Raw genomic sequence first — 15,844 nt, 5'->3', positions numbered from 1 at the left:
GGCTGTGGAAAGGAAAAAGAACGATCAGAACCAGCATATAGTGAGGATTATTTATCTTCTGAATTCTCATTAATTCTGATTCATTCAACAGCTGAAGAGGTAAATAGATATGGTTGCACCCAAAAAATTATCCATTTAAGAAGTGATCAAACTTTCAGTTTTAAATATTTCAGGCTAGAATTAGAGTACTCTGGGCAGATGACAGTAGCTTCAAAGCACTGTAAGCTGCCACCAACATAAAGAACCAAAGACTAAAGATAAGTATCTCAACACTTAAGTAGTGGTGCATCTCAAAGAGACCTGAATAGCAACTGACAGTTCTGTGTCTCTTCCAATACAAGAAGTATCAGACATCAAATCAGACTAGCAGGACACAGATTTAAAACATGCGGGAGGCAGCTCTTCACCTGACATGGCCTTGTGCTACCAAAGTCCCTGCCAGAGACCACTGCAAGGGCTAAAATTTTGTGGATTCAAGACACAGCTCCATAAACTCATAGAATAAAAATCTACAGATTTTAAAAATAAAGACACCAGTTGCAGCGAAGGCAGCTCCTATATTTTAGGGAAGTATCGCTATACACTTGATTTTTAAGTTATTCTCTTAGCATCTGCTTTTAGTCACTGTCAAAGACAGAATGGTAAAATACCGTACTTCTGGTCTGACCTAGTGCAACCATTCTTGTGCTCTCATGTCAACTCCACCACCTCTGAGAATCTGTGACTGCTCTACATCTTTCATATCCTCTGTTCCTCCCTTCCATCCAAGCATGCACAGTTAAGAAAAGACACCTATATAAAGCCCACTCAGAAACAGAAAATAATCCAAAAGAAGCAGGTATTTTAAAACGTGTGACAACAACCAAGTGGTAGGTGCCATCTGATGAGATTTCTCAAAACTGAACCATTCTGCCTATCTTAAAACAGGTTTAAAAGAAGTGCAAGCTTCCTTCAAAAGCCTACCTCATGCTCAAATCAGGAATGTTTTCTATTGGTAGCAATCTAGCAGACACAATTAAACATGGAGCTGTATTTAAAAAAAAAAAAAACACTTCTGTAAAAGAGATGAGGTCAATGAAAGGAGAGGCTATGCTTCTTGGACTTTATGTTGATCCTGCAATAACTCCTGCCATGAATCTTTTTAACAGGACTGTGACTCAGGAGAGTTGTCATGGCTTTGGGTGGAAGATGTGGATTCACGCTCCAGCATGGACTCTCTCAGAAACCTTCAACAACATGCTGTAATAAGTGCAACTTTCAACACCAGGGAGGAGCATACATCCCCAGCTATACAAAAGCTGATTCAATTATCCCTCTCAAAAGGCATTATAAGGTAATTTATCATGATGGTACTGGATGCTATGCTTGGTAAGCACCTGTTCTACTGCCACAAAATTGTTGTCTCCATGGATCCATTTTGTTTCCTCCTCATTCTACCAATTGGACCAAGGACTAAAACTCATAATATGACCAGGGGTTCACACAAAGAGCTACGATAATATCCTGTCACCTGTTTTTTGCAGCAGATGAAGTCAGTGGCACACGTATTGCAGGTTCTATCTGAAAAGCACAAGGGAAGCGGAGAGGTAGAATTCTACAGCTTAGTCTGAGCAAAACAAGTGCTAGTGCAGAAAATTCCTGATAGTGAAAAGTTCAGTTATTTGAGTGCTCATCTCCTCATGATGACTGTCATTCTTCAAGTCCAGTCACAATCCTTAAGCCCAAGGAACACACCAGCATCAACATGCGCTTTTTTCCATCTTTGGCTGACCAAGAGACTATGCCTGTTGCACTGTACAGGGAACACTGAAACCAGCACTATCAGCTCCTGACCACAGGGCATACCACCAAAAATGTTAACGCAGAGCCCACTCCAAAAGACTACTTCAAAATGAATTGAGGTGACCCTAGGCCATAACATAATCCTATTTTGGTGGACACTTGGTCCTCTCCTAGTAAAGATAGCAAAAGAATGGTTTAGCACCCTTTATAAAACAAAGGAGGGATTTTAAAGAGTGCAGCAGTCTGCTGAAAGGTGACATGGTAAAGCTAAGATAGCTTTAACGGATGTAAATAAATGCATATTTATGGGTACAGATGCACCCATACATATTCGTTTATTACTGTAAATAAATAGCAGCATACAGTACTATGCTGCTCAGATGGAGCATTAATGAAATACCACAGGTATTTTAACAGGACTTAACAAAAGATGCATCCGATTGTAGAGAAACACAAGAATCCAGCAATGTAATCCAACTGTACACCCATGTAAGAAACTATGCCAAACTCACAATATCGTCAAGGCAAAGAGCAGTATCTTATTTTTACAGAGGAAAGGAAAATAATAAAACAATAACTCATGGCAAATTGCATATTTTCTATGTTAAGAGAAAAACACTGATCTATTTGGCTGCAGCCACTGTTACCGTGGGATGAGAATAGAAAGAATTGTTTTCAATTACCAGTTTAAACAAAAGCTTAATAGGATCTTATAAACAACAGATTACAGTATTTCTCTACTTGGCTTTTAAGATCATTAGCAAGAAAGCATCACTATGCTTTGCTTTTCCTATTCCTATTGTGTAAGGACTTGTTGCTCCAAATCCTGTCTCATTTTACAGCCTAAGATAGCCAAAATCATATCAATCTGTTATAACAAATTTACGACCAGCAAAGTACCATATTCCTTTTGAAATAACATTGAATTGTGCATGAGAGTAAACAAGCTACTCAAGATGAGATAAACACTCATAAATCAGACAATGTAAATTTCAGCAGTATTCTGCTTCTTCTATGTGTGCACCACAATAATGCATTACTTGTGACTCTTCTGGAAAGGAGAGAGTGGTCGAGGAACAATTAAATAACATTAATGAAATCTGAGGCTACCTAAGGGGGGAGGAATTACAGTTTACTGTTCGATCTTGAGTTCAATAATTTAAGAAGTCAGCAAGCAGCCTCAATACCGAGTTAACATCACTTTCTACAACTGACATTTCAAGGTTTTGGTTTTGTCATTACAAAATTCAACGAGTCCCATCGCTATCACTGTAAAAGATCAACTAGTACTGTCCAAAACCTTTGTATAATTAAATTAATGAATTGACAACACCACTTTGCTAGGCTGTGGTTATATGGTGCAAACTTAAAAACGATATATTCCCAAACATATTCAGGTATTGGTATGAAATTTTAATGGATACAATTAAAAACGTGTCCCAACAATTAACAAATTTAAAGTGTCAGTGACTTTGATACAACGCAACAGGATTTTTGCAAACTTAGCTTCAAATCAAAATCCTAAGATCAATTTGCCAAAAATAGATGTCTTTTAAAATTAAATAAAGTCAATTTAAAGCATGCACTTCAGCTTTGTTCTTGCAGCTGGATCTCTACAAGCCGACCCTAAAACCATGCAAAAGACTCGGTGAATCTGACTGATCTGTATACATAGCTGAGGACCTCAACACAAGTGTCTCTTTGTGGACGTTTAACCTTAAGCAACTGGATTGTCCCTAACTTAATGCATATGAACGGTCACATCAAGTTCACTGGAACTGCTCACATTTAGGAAGTGAAGCATGCGAACATTTTGCAGGCATTTTGGCCCTAGTGTACACATAAAAAGCACACAGCATTAACAATAAGACTATTTTTCACCTCAAAAGCATTTCAGAACATTTCCCTCCAATGCGCCATACAATTTTATACTGGAAGATCAAGCACGCATAGCACAAAACGTGTAAGTCAGTCTAAGTAAAGGGCAATTGTGTACTACGACAGAAACACTTTTGCAGCCTTATCTATGTGCAGTAAGATTAAAATAGTCACATTTCTACACTGACCAGACAGACAACTGAAACACAAGCCCATGAAAAAACTAAATGAAGAAATCACTGAAGACAAGAGGCACTCATCCTGCAACGTGCAATAAGCAAACAGACCGCTGCATCTCACAACAGCCCGGATGAAGTCAACAGAGGTTCGGTGCAGGTCACCCACATGCTGTACTTTGGAAAACAATTCTCCAGAGACCAACAAACCCCCCAAGAAAATTAAGTTCAGCCGGGAGTTAGAATTCTCCCTAAACAACTCATTTGCTCTTGAAAAATGAAGATTTGTAACATCCCGTCAACCACCACTGGATAAAGAAGCCTTACGGAGCCTGGCCTGAGCCGTGCCATTCGCGGACTTCCAAGGGCTGCGTCCAAACCCTTTAAGTATTATGCAAATACAGCGCCTTTATTACCTGCCCTTACTCGGAGGCCTTTGCAACACCCGGTACCCGCCAGCGGTTAATCGCCACCGCTGCCCTGGCGACTCCCGGCTGCCAGCCGGGGCCGCAGGGGCGAGTGCGGAGGCGGCACTGCCTTACCTGGGGAGTCATGGTGGAGGGGTCCGGCTGCTCGGTGCCACCGGCCTCCTTGGTGGCACCCTGCACGGCCTCCGGCTGGGCAGTGGCGGGCAGGGGCAAGGACGGCTGGGGTGGGGGGAAGTGGGCCTGCGCTGGCTTGGCCGGGGGAGGGATGGAGGGGGCCAGGCTGGGCTGAGCCGGCTGGGAAGGGGAGGCCTGGGAGGAGAGCAGGTAGGGCTGGGGGTGCGCCATGTAGCCCTGGGCAGGAGGTGGCAGGTAGGGCTGGGAGGCGGTGGCCGGCGGGGGCTCCAGGTAGGAAGGCGGGGGCTCGGAGAAGGAGGGGGGCGGCTGGGAGGCCTGCGCCCGGGGCAGGTAGGGCTGGAGCGGCGGGGACTGGGCCGGGGGCGGCTGGGCCGGGGGCAGGTACGGCTCCGCCTGAGGGGGCGGCAGGTAGGCCTGGGCGGGGGGCAGGTAGGCCTGGGCGGAGGGCTGCGGGGACTGCGGCGGCGAGGACAGCTCCATGTCCATGGGCACCGGCGAAGAGGGCACCGGCTCGCCCCAGTCGCCGTGCCCGCCCGGCGGCTCCTGGCCGTCGCGCTCCCGGGCGCCGGCGGGCGGCTTGCGGGCTGGCGGCGGCGGCTCGCGGTGGGCGAACTGCTTCTGGTAGCTGCGGACGGGCGGCGGCACGGGCGGCGGCGGCTGCTGCCAGTCGGTGAAGGAGCCGGGAAGCGGCGGCGGCGGCAGCCCCGGAGGGGGCGGCCCCGGCGGCGGCGGCGGCCCCAGCAGCACGGACTGCAGCTGCTTCTGGTGCATCTGCTGGAGCTGCTGCAGCTGCGCCAGGTGCTGCTCCTGCAGGCTCAGGAACCCCGAGGTACCGGCGGGCGGCGGGGCGGCGGCGGCGGCGGTGGGGGGCGCGGGGCCCGGCGGCGGGTAGCTGGGCAGCGGCATCGGCGGGACGGCGGGAGGCGGCACGCTGGGGGGAGGGATGGGCAGCGGCGGGGGCGGGATGGAGGTAGGCGGCGGCGGGTAGTGCCCCGCCGCCCCGTACAAGCCCCAGGCCGGGTACATGGTGGGGCCGCGGCGGCGGGAGCGGAGCGCGGCGCTTCCACAGGCCGCGGCGGCGGCGGCGCGTGCGGCCTACGGCGCCTGCGCGGGGAGGCGCGTCGCCCTCCCGGGCAGTAGAGTGCGGGCGGGGCGCTAGAGCGTCGAGCGGCGCCCCTCGTCGGAGGTTCGGTGCCGGCAGCGCGCCGCCTAGCGGGCAGCCGCCGTCACTGCAGGAGGGAGGACGCTAAGCGGCGGCAGGGCGCATAGAGAGGGGCGGAGGCGCGTCCAGAGCGCCGCTTCCGCTTCTCCCCTTCCCGCCCGCCCCCGGTCGGCTCGGACAAGGAGGAGGCACAACAGAAGGAGCTAGAGCGGACCCCGGCGGGGGTGGGGGCTCCATTTTGTGTAGGTGGGCGACGGTCAGGCGGGTGCCGCCGGGTCCTGCCGCGGGCCCGCAAGCACCCCTGTAGGGCTGGCCCGGCCCCCGGCGGCCTCCCGCAGGCCGTGGTGCTACTGGCGCGGGGGCGCCGGTGGCCTCGGTTACCGCGGGGCGGCGGCGGCGGCCATGTTTCCGCGCTTGCTCGCCGCTCCTGCCAGGCGCTGTGCCACTGCCGCCCGCCGGCCAGGGCTCCGGCCCGGGGCCCGTGTCGCCGCGCCGCTTGAGCCCCACGGGGCTACGGCAAACCCGGCGTCGGTGACCCGAGGCGCGATGGCAGAGCTAATTAATTGTTGTTAGCGATTGAAGGTGAAATGAGTGCGGCCGTAAATCCAGCTGAGCCAGGCCTCGGGAAGGGTGCACCAAGGTGAAGCGGCTCTGCAGCCCCGTGAATGACGGTGTGGACCCCCCTGCGCGGGAACGGGGGCCATGCGAGGTGATCCATCCCCGAGAAATGGTGTGAACGATTTTGTTTCGTTTTCAGTGATAAACCTGAGAAGTAAAAACGAGACTGGAGCAGCAGATGTGTGAAATTGCCTCACCCATTACAGAAGCAACTGCACTGAGGAGCAGGAAAGAATTTTTTCTTGCATTTCTCTCTTCCCACACTGAAGTACGAGTTAAACATAGAAATATGTTCTGTCGCCAGTTAGCAAAGACTGATGCAAAGCGCTTGTCGTGGTTTAGCCCCAGCCGGCAACTAAGCACCACGCAGCCGCTCGCTCACTCCCCCTCAGTGGGATGGGGAAGAGACTTGGAAGAGCAAAAGTAAGAAAACTTGAGGGTTGAGATAAAAACAGTTTAATAGGTAAAGCAAAAGCCACGCACACAAGCAAAGCAAAGCAAGGAATTAATTCACTACTTCCCATGGGCAGGCAGGTGTTCAGCCATCTCCAGGAAAGCAGGGCTCCATCATGCGTAATGGTTGCTTGGGAAGACAAACGCCATCACTCCAAATGTCCCCCCTTCCTTCTTCTTCCCCAGCTTTATATACTGAGCATGACGTCATGTGGTATGGAGTAGCCCTTTGGTCAGTTTGGATCAACTATCCTGGCTGTGTCCCCTCCCAGCTTCTTCTGCACCTGGCAGAGCACAAGAAGCTGAAAAGTCCTTGACTAGTACAGCAACAACTAAAACATCTCTGTATTATCAACACTGTCTTCAGCACAAATCCAAAACATAGCCCCATACCAGCCACTATAAAGAAAATTAACTCTTATCTCAACTGAAACCAGGACAGCGGTGAACTCCCATTGTAGAGAAAAGACACGAGGGCTTGTGCGTGCATATTCCAGTAGCTGGGCAGCAAAGCCTGGTGGCTATTTATCAGATGCATATACATTATATATGTTCCTCTTCCGGGTTAAGTAAAGGTGGCCCATCCACCTAGGTCAAGACCAGTCTTTAGGCAGGGCTGATCTGTTTAGGTCAGCAGTGCACCAGTGTTGTGGTGTCTCACTGCTTGCCCTCTTTCTCAAATACAGAAAACCTGAGCAATTTTTCTCATGTTCAATCTCTAGTTTGTGGCTGGTAAATCAAAGATCCCTGGCCAGTGGAGAAAGGCAGGTGCTGGAGGAAACGTCCAAAGACTTTTCAGTCAGGAGAAAAAGCAGGAAAACCAGATTGTTATGCAGAGAAAAAGCTTTGTCCTCTCTGCTGGAAAAGCTGGACTTTGTGTTCATTTGTTGTTAAATTCCAGGGAATCCACAGAGGTTATAGACAATGAATCTACACAAAAAGCTTAAAGTAGAGTGTGAACTCAAGTTATGAGATGCAAATCTTTAAGAAAACTATCTTAATTAATTTAATACACATAGAACTGTCTTTTCCATTCTTTAGTATCCTCTCTTTTCATCTAGAGGTGATATTGATCCTTTTTTGTCTAGGGTGGTGCTCCTCTAAGATTTTTCTTGCAGTGAATATGACTTCCAGATAGCATTTGTACTTTTAGCCCCCATCTCCTCCACATTGTACATGTACTTCCCATTTATATCCCTGAGCTCTTTGGGCCAGTTTACTCACTAAGCTTTCAAAAGTCTATCTTTTCAAAATAGGGAATTCCTGTTGCAGACATCCTTTGATTTATCCTCCTGATCAATTCACTCAGTGAGTTCTCTTGTGATCAGTTTACTCAAGGTTATTTCCTGCAGGCAGGTCTCTCCCAACATTCTTGCTGTTTGTTGTGGTTACTCAATATTGTGAAGAAACCTGTTACTTCCCTTAGGAAGAAATAAATGTACTCAACCATTGTCAGTAGCAATTGTTTTTCAGCCTACATCAAGGAGGCCAAAGTGTAACTTCCAAATAATTTGACATATGCTTTTGTCAATACCCAAATCTGGTTTGGGCAGCAGTGGAGTTGACTCCCATCAGCCAAGATACATTGGCTTTACCCAACCTTATCTTGTCCTAAAGCAATCCTGTTAAGTCCACACTATGCCCCCTTATTCTTTTACAGTCTGTTACACTAATGCATGTCATCATGCTGGTTTTAGTTAATTTTTTAAATAGCTCATGCTCTTCCTGCTTCTAAATGCTATTCTACCACATTTCAGTTACCCCTTAATTAACCAGCGTCACATCTTGGATCAGCAGCTTAAGTTTCTTCACTTCATCTGGTGGTATTGCTGCAGCAATCTTGGGCCTTCTGGTGGCCCCCAGAAAGGAGTAGAAATTATTTTCTCCCATTCTTCGCATAACTTCAGCCCTTCTTTTTGTGGCTTTTCTGATTGTTCTCTGTCTTCTGAAGCTATGGAAACTGGCTACAGCAAGAGACAGGATGTTAGGGGGGAGGCTGGATTCTGTAGCGTTACTGAGAAACATTGCAGGCATCTGTTTGATATCGAACTCGTGTGCAAGTTTAAACCAGCTGCCAGAGTTGGGTCAGGAAGGAATTTCTCTTCTGGTTTGGACTGGCAGAGTTCTGCATTCATAGGAACATCAAAGCATTCTTGCTTATCAAACTCTTTCCTGTTATACAGATAATTATCTTTCCTCCTTTGACACACTGTAAGTTGCATCTGAGGTTGGGATGCCATGGTGTGCATGGCATAAACACTTCCCTGTGAACTAAGTGTCTGGTACACAGGTTCCCTGGGACTGCAGGGGAAACACTTGGTAACTCAGGTGGTCCTTTCTTGTCCTGTGTTTCTCTTCTGACCAGGCTCTTTAATACCCAAGTTTTTCTGTCTTGCCAGTTATACTCAATTTATGAAAATTTCCTGATGGTTTTGCTCACTGCCAATACTTTTTCCCTGCTGCTCATCCTCCAACCCTCTTAACACTTCTTTAGGAATTGCCTTATGCCTATTCCAAGTTCCTCCTCCTGTTACTAAAACAAGCAAAGCAGATTACAAGGAACGTTAATTTAAGGAGTAAAAGACTTCAGTAAATGGGCACATTTGCTTTGATTCCTACCCACAGTTCATGCTACATCCATATATTTTTAAGTCCTTCCAACAGGCATTCTGCTGGCAGCCAGACATTCCCCAAATTCATCATGTTGCTGTGCCTTTGACCGCTTCTCCAGTGCCAGAAAAACTTCTATCAAATATTACCATGAGCATCCATTTCTTTCTTCTCCAGTCTCCTTCAATTTAGGCTAATTCAAGTGAAGTTATTTGCACAGGAACAATTCTAGTTAACTCTGTACTTGAAGAAGTCTTTCAAAACTAGAATTATTCTGAAAACCAAGTTACACAGATCTAATCCTACAACTGTTTCTCAGTCCTCATTTGACTAAACATGGTCTTCAAGTGTTTATGACAATACTTAAACATTTAGCTTAAAGAAATGTGACTTGGATTGAGAGAAGAAAAGTAAGGATATTATTTTTGAAGTGTACAATTATATACCGAGCGTAAAATCTCAGGGTTGTTGGCTACCCTCTTCCTGGCTGGAGGTGAAGATAAACTTCAATTGTGATAGCTTGGAAGGGGCTATGTTTTGAAAGTGTCAGTATGCTGTTATTTCAGGGATGAGTTTAGCAGGTGAGCCTGCAGCAAGCAAAGAGATAGTACAAGGGGTAAGACTGATGTGTTCCCAAAGTTTCCTGCAATATCTGTAGAGGCAGGGTGCTAGCAAGAAAGCTATTAGCATGTCAGGGCATTTCCCAAGGACAGGAAATGATTAGCAGAGGAGAGGTATTATCTTCACTGTATGCTGCCCCGCATACAGACATCTGAGTTCAGCTATTCTCTGCAGCCTGGACCACTGTAAGACACCACAGGATAAAAGCTCTATTAAAGTTTGGAAATTTTCTTAATTATACCAGCAATATAAATTTTCAGTCTCTTTACTATACCCCAACTCCAGCAATTTGGCCAGGAAGCACACTACAGCATGTTGGCCCCTGGCAACCCTCATATTATCTCTTGCCTTTTTATGTCTTAAGACAATTCTCACCACAGAGCAGAGATCAGAAGAGCAAATTACATTGCTAAAAATTAAAGAGTAATGGAGAAGATATGAGAGTGCAGAGTTACAGCTTTGAAATATTTTTTCCACTGCACTTCTCCATGTGGCTTAACCATCTCTTTTCTCTCCCTCCTCTGACCACTTCCTTCCCTGCAGCAAATGCTGCAGGTCTCTGTGAGACTCTCTTGATCCGCAGCCATTGCTCTAATTCCCCCCACCTACTCTGCTCCCAGCCCACATTAATACCTTTCACACTTTGACACCTTCTTGTCGAAGTCTGATACCTTCCTCCTCTTCCCTGCCACCTAACGAAAGGGATAAGGCTTTGAGGTGCATAGGTGCTGAGCAAACAAGAGGCAGAGGTCTGTCCCAACCCAACCCTGCCCTCCCACCATCACTCTGCATGTAAGCAAAAGGACTGAGCTGCCAGCTAACCCAGTTCAGACACGGGAATCTGAGCAGGACACTTAACCCAACTTCATTCATTGTACAGTTGAATAAAAGCCCATCAATTCTGAATTAAAATCTTCCAGACCAAGAGAAGTCCAGAGAAGTCATGCCAACTGGTGCAGATTTGACAGCTTTTGTCCAGAATGCAGATTCTGATTTGCTTGTGGGACAGGTGTGAGAGTTTCCCAGAGGAATACTTGTCCTGCTGTAGATGCAGCAATAAGAAACTTTTAAGATTTCTGTGGTTTCATTTTCAGCCAGAGTTGCATCACCAATATTTAATTCAGAATGCTGAAATAACTTTTTTCAAATTATGCCAATGAAGAGGGAGTTAGGCATGTTCTGGGCACTTGCCATCCTCTCTTTCCCATATGCTTCTCCCAGCTATAGGTAATCAGGCCAAGTCAGAACAAGGATGAATAAAAACAGACTCTTCCACGTAGCTTTTTCTTAGAAGATCAAGCCTATGAAGGCAGTCCAATGTCACCCACAGTCCTATGACCAGAGTCCCCGCAAAAAAGAAAGCAGGAGAGTTGGAACCAGAAGGACCCTTATCCTGGCTCAGAGTTCTGGCATCAATGGCTTGGCTGAACAGGTTAGAATCGAGGAGCTCCGTAATCATCTGGCATCCTCTCAATATTGTATCTGAGAAAGAAAGAGGGAAAACCTATGAAGACAACCTACTCACATTGCTCCCCTCCCCATGCAGCAACAGGCATACAGGCAGACTGAACAGCAAGAAGCTTTGTTGCATTTCTATCTGCAGCTCAGATCCCCAGGAAGAAAAATATTACTTCTGAAAGTGAAAAGCCTTCATAAGGTTGCTGTTATCCTTCACCTCAAACTCAGAAATTGGGCATCTCAAAAAACTCACCATTTCCAGAGAAGGAAAAAAAGGGTGGTTTTGTAAGATCTGACTTAGGATTTAAGAGCAGACCACCACAGAGAATAAAACTTTGGCCATTCAACTTATGATTCATGGCCACAGTGAATAAGGGGCAAAGATGTTTTGAGAGAAAAATCTTCTGAGCCATGTTCTAATTATAGATCAGTTAAGACTTTACGTATTTGTAGCAATCAACCTCCTCATTTCTGACATACTGCTCTGTCTGCATATTACTAGACTCATTGTCTCTACTGCTAGCACAACTGCCTCCTTTCCAGTATCTCTCCCATCCCATCTGAAGACTTTGGCCCTTTTTTCTCTGACTTCTCTCCTTACCATGCTACCAAACACATCTACCATACTGCAGAACAATTTGGCGTAGGTTCTAGGCAGGATAAATCTTCTGGGCTATACATTACGTAGAAGAAATATTAAAACACTGGATATGACCAACAAAGGTGAGTAAAGTCTTCTTAGTCTAGGCTTTACAAGTGCTTTGGAAGGAACAGGAAATGGATTTAAGGAAATGTTTTTACAGTAGATCACCAGTCCTATTGCATATAAAAAAAAAATAATAAAGTGAGCCAGTACTTGCAGATGCTGGAAAAATCTGTTGCATTGAAATTGCTGCACTAGCATCCTTTCGAGTTGGTTTGGTTTTTATCTAAGAAGCAAATTCAATCTCTTAGCTGAGGGTACACAAAGCTACCACATAGAATATGGAACAAGAATGGTTCTTTTCCTCAAGAACCTATAGAATGCATTTGCCTGGTAGTCCTGCTGTTGCTGCTAGTAAGCAAAACTGATCTATGGAAACACTGGCCTCAAGGAAACTAGTTTTCCAGGTAAAAGCAAGTGAACATGTAGACTGCAATAAAAGTGGGTCTGCGACCAGTCTCTTCCCAGCAGCAGCTGTACTTCTACTTTTGTGCAAACACGAGGCCCTTTACTGCAACCTGCACTATAGACAATGCAGGAGAGAAGTACACAGTGAATCCCTGTCAGACAAGGATTCTCCCAGGCACTGTTCCTCCCTGTCAGAGGTTCCTTACCTGTGCCTGGAAATATACATTATAGGCACTCCTGGGATTTTTCGTATTCTCCGCTTGAGCTCTTTGTCCACTGTAGCCACAATGTAACATTTGTGCTGCAAAAATAAGAAGCAAGTGAGATTCAACACCAGTGAACCGGCAGAAAGGAGACAAAGCTGAGCAAAAGCTTCTATTCAGTGAGCTCATTTAACATAAGAGGCCTATGAGTCCTTAGCCAGGCATTACTAGGACTCGTACAGAACTCCACGGCAGACTAGTAACTTCCTTCCTCTCATCAAAATAAACTTGTAGAAACATCCAAAGTCTGTCCAGCCTTCCCAGCTGACAGCTTTCCCATCCTAAGTGCTCCTTGATGCTGCCCTATACAAGAACGCTCAGGGAAGACTATACCTTGCTTCAAATAAAGTTGTGCTAGGGACTGAAACTGCCCCTTAGTCACATTTTACAGTGGCTCTCTGGGAAATTTAAGTCATCAGTAATGAGGACGGTTCAGGAATTTTTAGTATGTTACACAGTATAGAAAATTTCAGAAACAGAAATACCTGAGTGACCCTCTGTACCAAGCAGTCATCTGCGTAGGTTCCTTTGTGCATACATGGCAAGCGTTCAAACCGAGGGTCCTTGGCAATTCTGTGGGGACATATAAGGCAGCATCACAGCAATCAGACCAGAGTGTACAGTCACACAGTATGGCGGAACAGGAATGCCCCTTTCTGTGATATGCAGCATGTTATTCCCAAAACAAGGGCTGAAGGGATGGAGTGAATGGTACACAGCAGTCAATTGAAATGAGGAGCAAAAAAAGAATGCAACTTGTCTGGCTAATTATTATAGGTTAAGTATTTCTTAGTACTTGTTAGCTGGGTTCAAGATCCCCACAATGTTAGGCTCTTACCTAACAAAGTCATTTGAAACAAGTTATCTGTGGGAAGAACTAGAACTTCTAGCATCTGATCTTTCATACCATGTATACACTTCACCTCCTTTCTGAAGGGGAACATCAAAGCTGTTTAGGGATGCACTTGGATACTTTACAACACAACAGGCCAAAATAAAAAGTAAAGAACAATACATCTGACTGGTGCGCCTGGAGAGCACGAACTACATTGGACTAGTTTTGTACAGATCACGCAATAACTTGGCTCTAGATTATCAGTACGTGCTACCTACTCCTACAGGAATAACATGAGGTTCCATAAGACTTGGGTCATTTCTTTCTTTGTTTTCGGAAATTTCTATAAATAAAAAAATTCTATATATATTTTGAGAAACAGGAAGAAGTGTTATTTTGAAAGTCTTAGGGGGAAAAAAAAGATTTACAGATCAATATTGTGCACTCATACCTAGCATTTAGTTTTTAAAAAAATAATCTACCAATTATTTTTTTATCATACCGATCAGCCATCATACCGATCTCATACAGCCAGAGAAACAAAACCAAGTTTGGGACTCTGCAACAACCTAACCACCCTCTAGTGCAAGAGCACCGTCATGGAAAGTGCTTTTCATTTATTTATATTAAAACATTAAGTTCTAGAAACAGAGAACACCCTGCACCTACCTTAATGCCACACGGTACTTCTGTCCTAACTTCTCAATTTCACCCATTACACAATCTGTGATACATGGGATACCTACATACAAAAAAAGCCTGTATTAAAACCAAGCAGTATTTCTTTACGGACCCCTGCAGTATTGCCCGCATGCCCAGGAACAGTTAACTATCATGGAATTCTATAAAATATTACTTACAGTTTTAAACTTATGAGAACTGATAAGTTGCAAAGTGACGAAATGTAGAGCCACTGAGTTTGACCATGCCATGGTAATTTTAGATTTTTAAGTTATTAATGCTTTACCTTTGTGGCATTAGCATTTAAGACCGTTGTTTGACTGAAACCAAAGATAGTTCCAGGGTTACCACAGCCACGAACAATGACCTTGATGATTGTAGCACATATATTTTTTTCAAGGTTTCTGTTATCCTCAGCTATTGATATGAGGCCGATAAAGCACATCGCGAGCACACCGTGGCACTACGTGGTCCAGAAGAATCACAGAATCACAGAATCATATAGGTTGGAAAAGACCTTTAAGATCATCGAGTCCAACCATAAACCTAACACTGCCAAAAACCACCACTACACCATGTCTCTAAGTACCTCATCCAAACGTCCTTTAAATACCTCCAGGGATGGCGACTCAACCACTTCCCTGGGCAGTCTGTTCCAATGCTTGATAACCCTCTCGGTGAAGAAAAATTTCCTAATATCCAGTCTAAACCTCCCCTGGCACAACTAAGAAGCCGCGAGTGATGCAGACACTCACACTTGGCATAGAGACAGTCCATCATTGACTGCACTAGGTCCAGCTTGGCCTTGATGGAGAAGTTGATGAAGTTAGTGTCAACCAGGATGTGGTAAGGGGGGCCCAACTGTGTATTATACTGGAAGAACAAACAAGACGGATGCTGGGGGCTGCCGGGAAGACAAAGAATTCAAATCAGTTAATTCCAATTAACAACATATTCAATCCTACAACTTGCACAGAATGAAGGAAGGGCAATGAGCAGAAACAACACAAGCCAGCGTGGGAGGGTGACCCGTCAGGCCTCCCGCCGCCTCCCAGGCCCACTCCCTTGGTTTGGGGCACCACTTCCTACTCTGACAGCTTTGCTCAGAAATGCCCGTGGTTGCAGCCTGCAGCGTGGCCGGCCCGCCCGCCCTCCCCGAAGCGCCGGCAGCACTTACACCTCCCGCTCCTTGATGGCACTCGGGTCCTCCTTCTTCTTCACGGGGGCTTTCGCCCGGTCCTTCTCGTTACTGCAAGGAAACACAGGCACTCCTGGGGGGGACGACGGGGAAGGGCGGCCAGCGGCGGAGAGGCCTGGGCCGGGACCCCCTCCCGCCCCTCCCGAGCGGGACACAGGGACAGCCAGCCCCGCGCGGCCGGCTCCGGGGCCCCGCCTGGGACCGGGCCCAGCGGCGGCCACACTCACATGCGCTGGTCCCGGAGGCTGATCATGCGCTTCATGACCGCGTACTTCCGCGCCTTCTTCTGCTTCCCCTGCAAGGAGACGGACACGCAGCCGCGATGAGCTGGGGAGAGACCCCGGCCCGGCCCGGCCCGGCCCGGCCGCCCTGCTCCACCCCGGCCCGCGCCTGGCTCACCATGCTGCCGCTGCCACTGTCGCCGCCGCCGCTACT

General features: G+C 46.7%; 2 protein-coding genes across 7 annotated transcripts in view; both read right to left on the bottom strand.

Moving 5' to 3' along the window:
- YLPM1 (YLP motif containing 1) overlaps positions 1 to 5,495 on the bottom strand; it is a 39,641-nt gene extending 34,146 nt beyond the window's left edge. For all 6 annotated transcript variants that reach the window (XM_075503251.1, XM_075503252.1, XM_075503257.1 and 3 more), the window contains exon 1: positions 4,379 to 5,495. In XM_075503251.1, the coding sequence (XP_075359366.1) occupies positions 4,379 to 5,425 (1,047 nt within the window). In that variant the 5' untranslated portion in view covers positions 5,426 to 5,495. The remainder of the gene's footprint in view (positions 1 to 4,378) is intronic.
- A 5,208-nt stretch (positions 5,496 to 10,703) lies between these two features.
- On the bottom strand, positions 10,704 to 15,704 carry FCF1 (FCF1 rRNA-processing protein). The gene is made up of 7 exons (XM_075503250.1): positions 15,637 to 15,704; positions 15,389 to 15,460; positions 14,967 to 15,115; positions 14,200 to 14,272; positions 13,181 to 13,268; positions 12,639 to 12,733; positions 10,704 to 11,345 (listed from the first exon to the last, which is right to left on the bottom strand). Exons 1-7 carry the CDS (start codon positions 15,669 to 15,671, stop codon positions 11,297 to 11,299), a joined length of 561 nt encoding a protein of 186 aa, XP_075359365.1. The 5' UTR covers positions 15,672 to 15,704; the 3' UTR covers positions 10,704 to 11,296.
- Between the last annotated feature and the right edge of the window lie 140 nt (positions 15,705 to 15,844).

Source organism: Mycteria americana, chromosome 5 (assembly GCF_035582795.1).
Source record: "Mycteria americana isolate JAX WOST 10 ecotype Jacksonville Zoo and Gardens chromosome 5, USCA_MyAme_1.0, whole genome shotgun sequence".
Lineage (NCBI taxonomy): Eukaryota > Metazoa > Chordata > Aves > Ciconiiformes > Ciconiidae > Mycteria > Mycteria americana.
This window is presented reverse-complemented; position numbering and strand designations above follow the sequence as displayed.

Coding starts and splice junctions, on each gene's coding strand:
- FCF1 (XM_075503250.1), bottom strand. CDS start 15,671: ATGAAGCGCATGATCAGCCTCCGGGACCAGCGCAT. Junction 15,461..15,636: donor AGCCTCCGGGACCAGCGCAT/GTGAGTGTGGCC, acceptor GTTTCCTTGCAG/TAACGAGAAGGACCGGGCGA. Junction 12,734..13,180: donor TGGTACAGAGGGTCACTCAG/GTATTTCTGTTT, acceptor TTATTTTTGCAG/CACAAATGTTACATTGTGGC.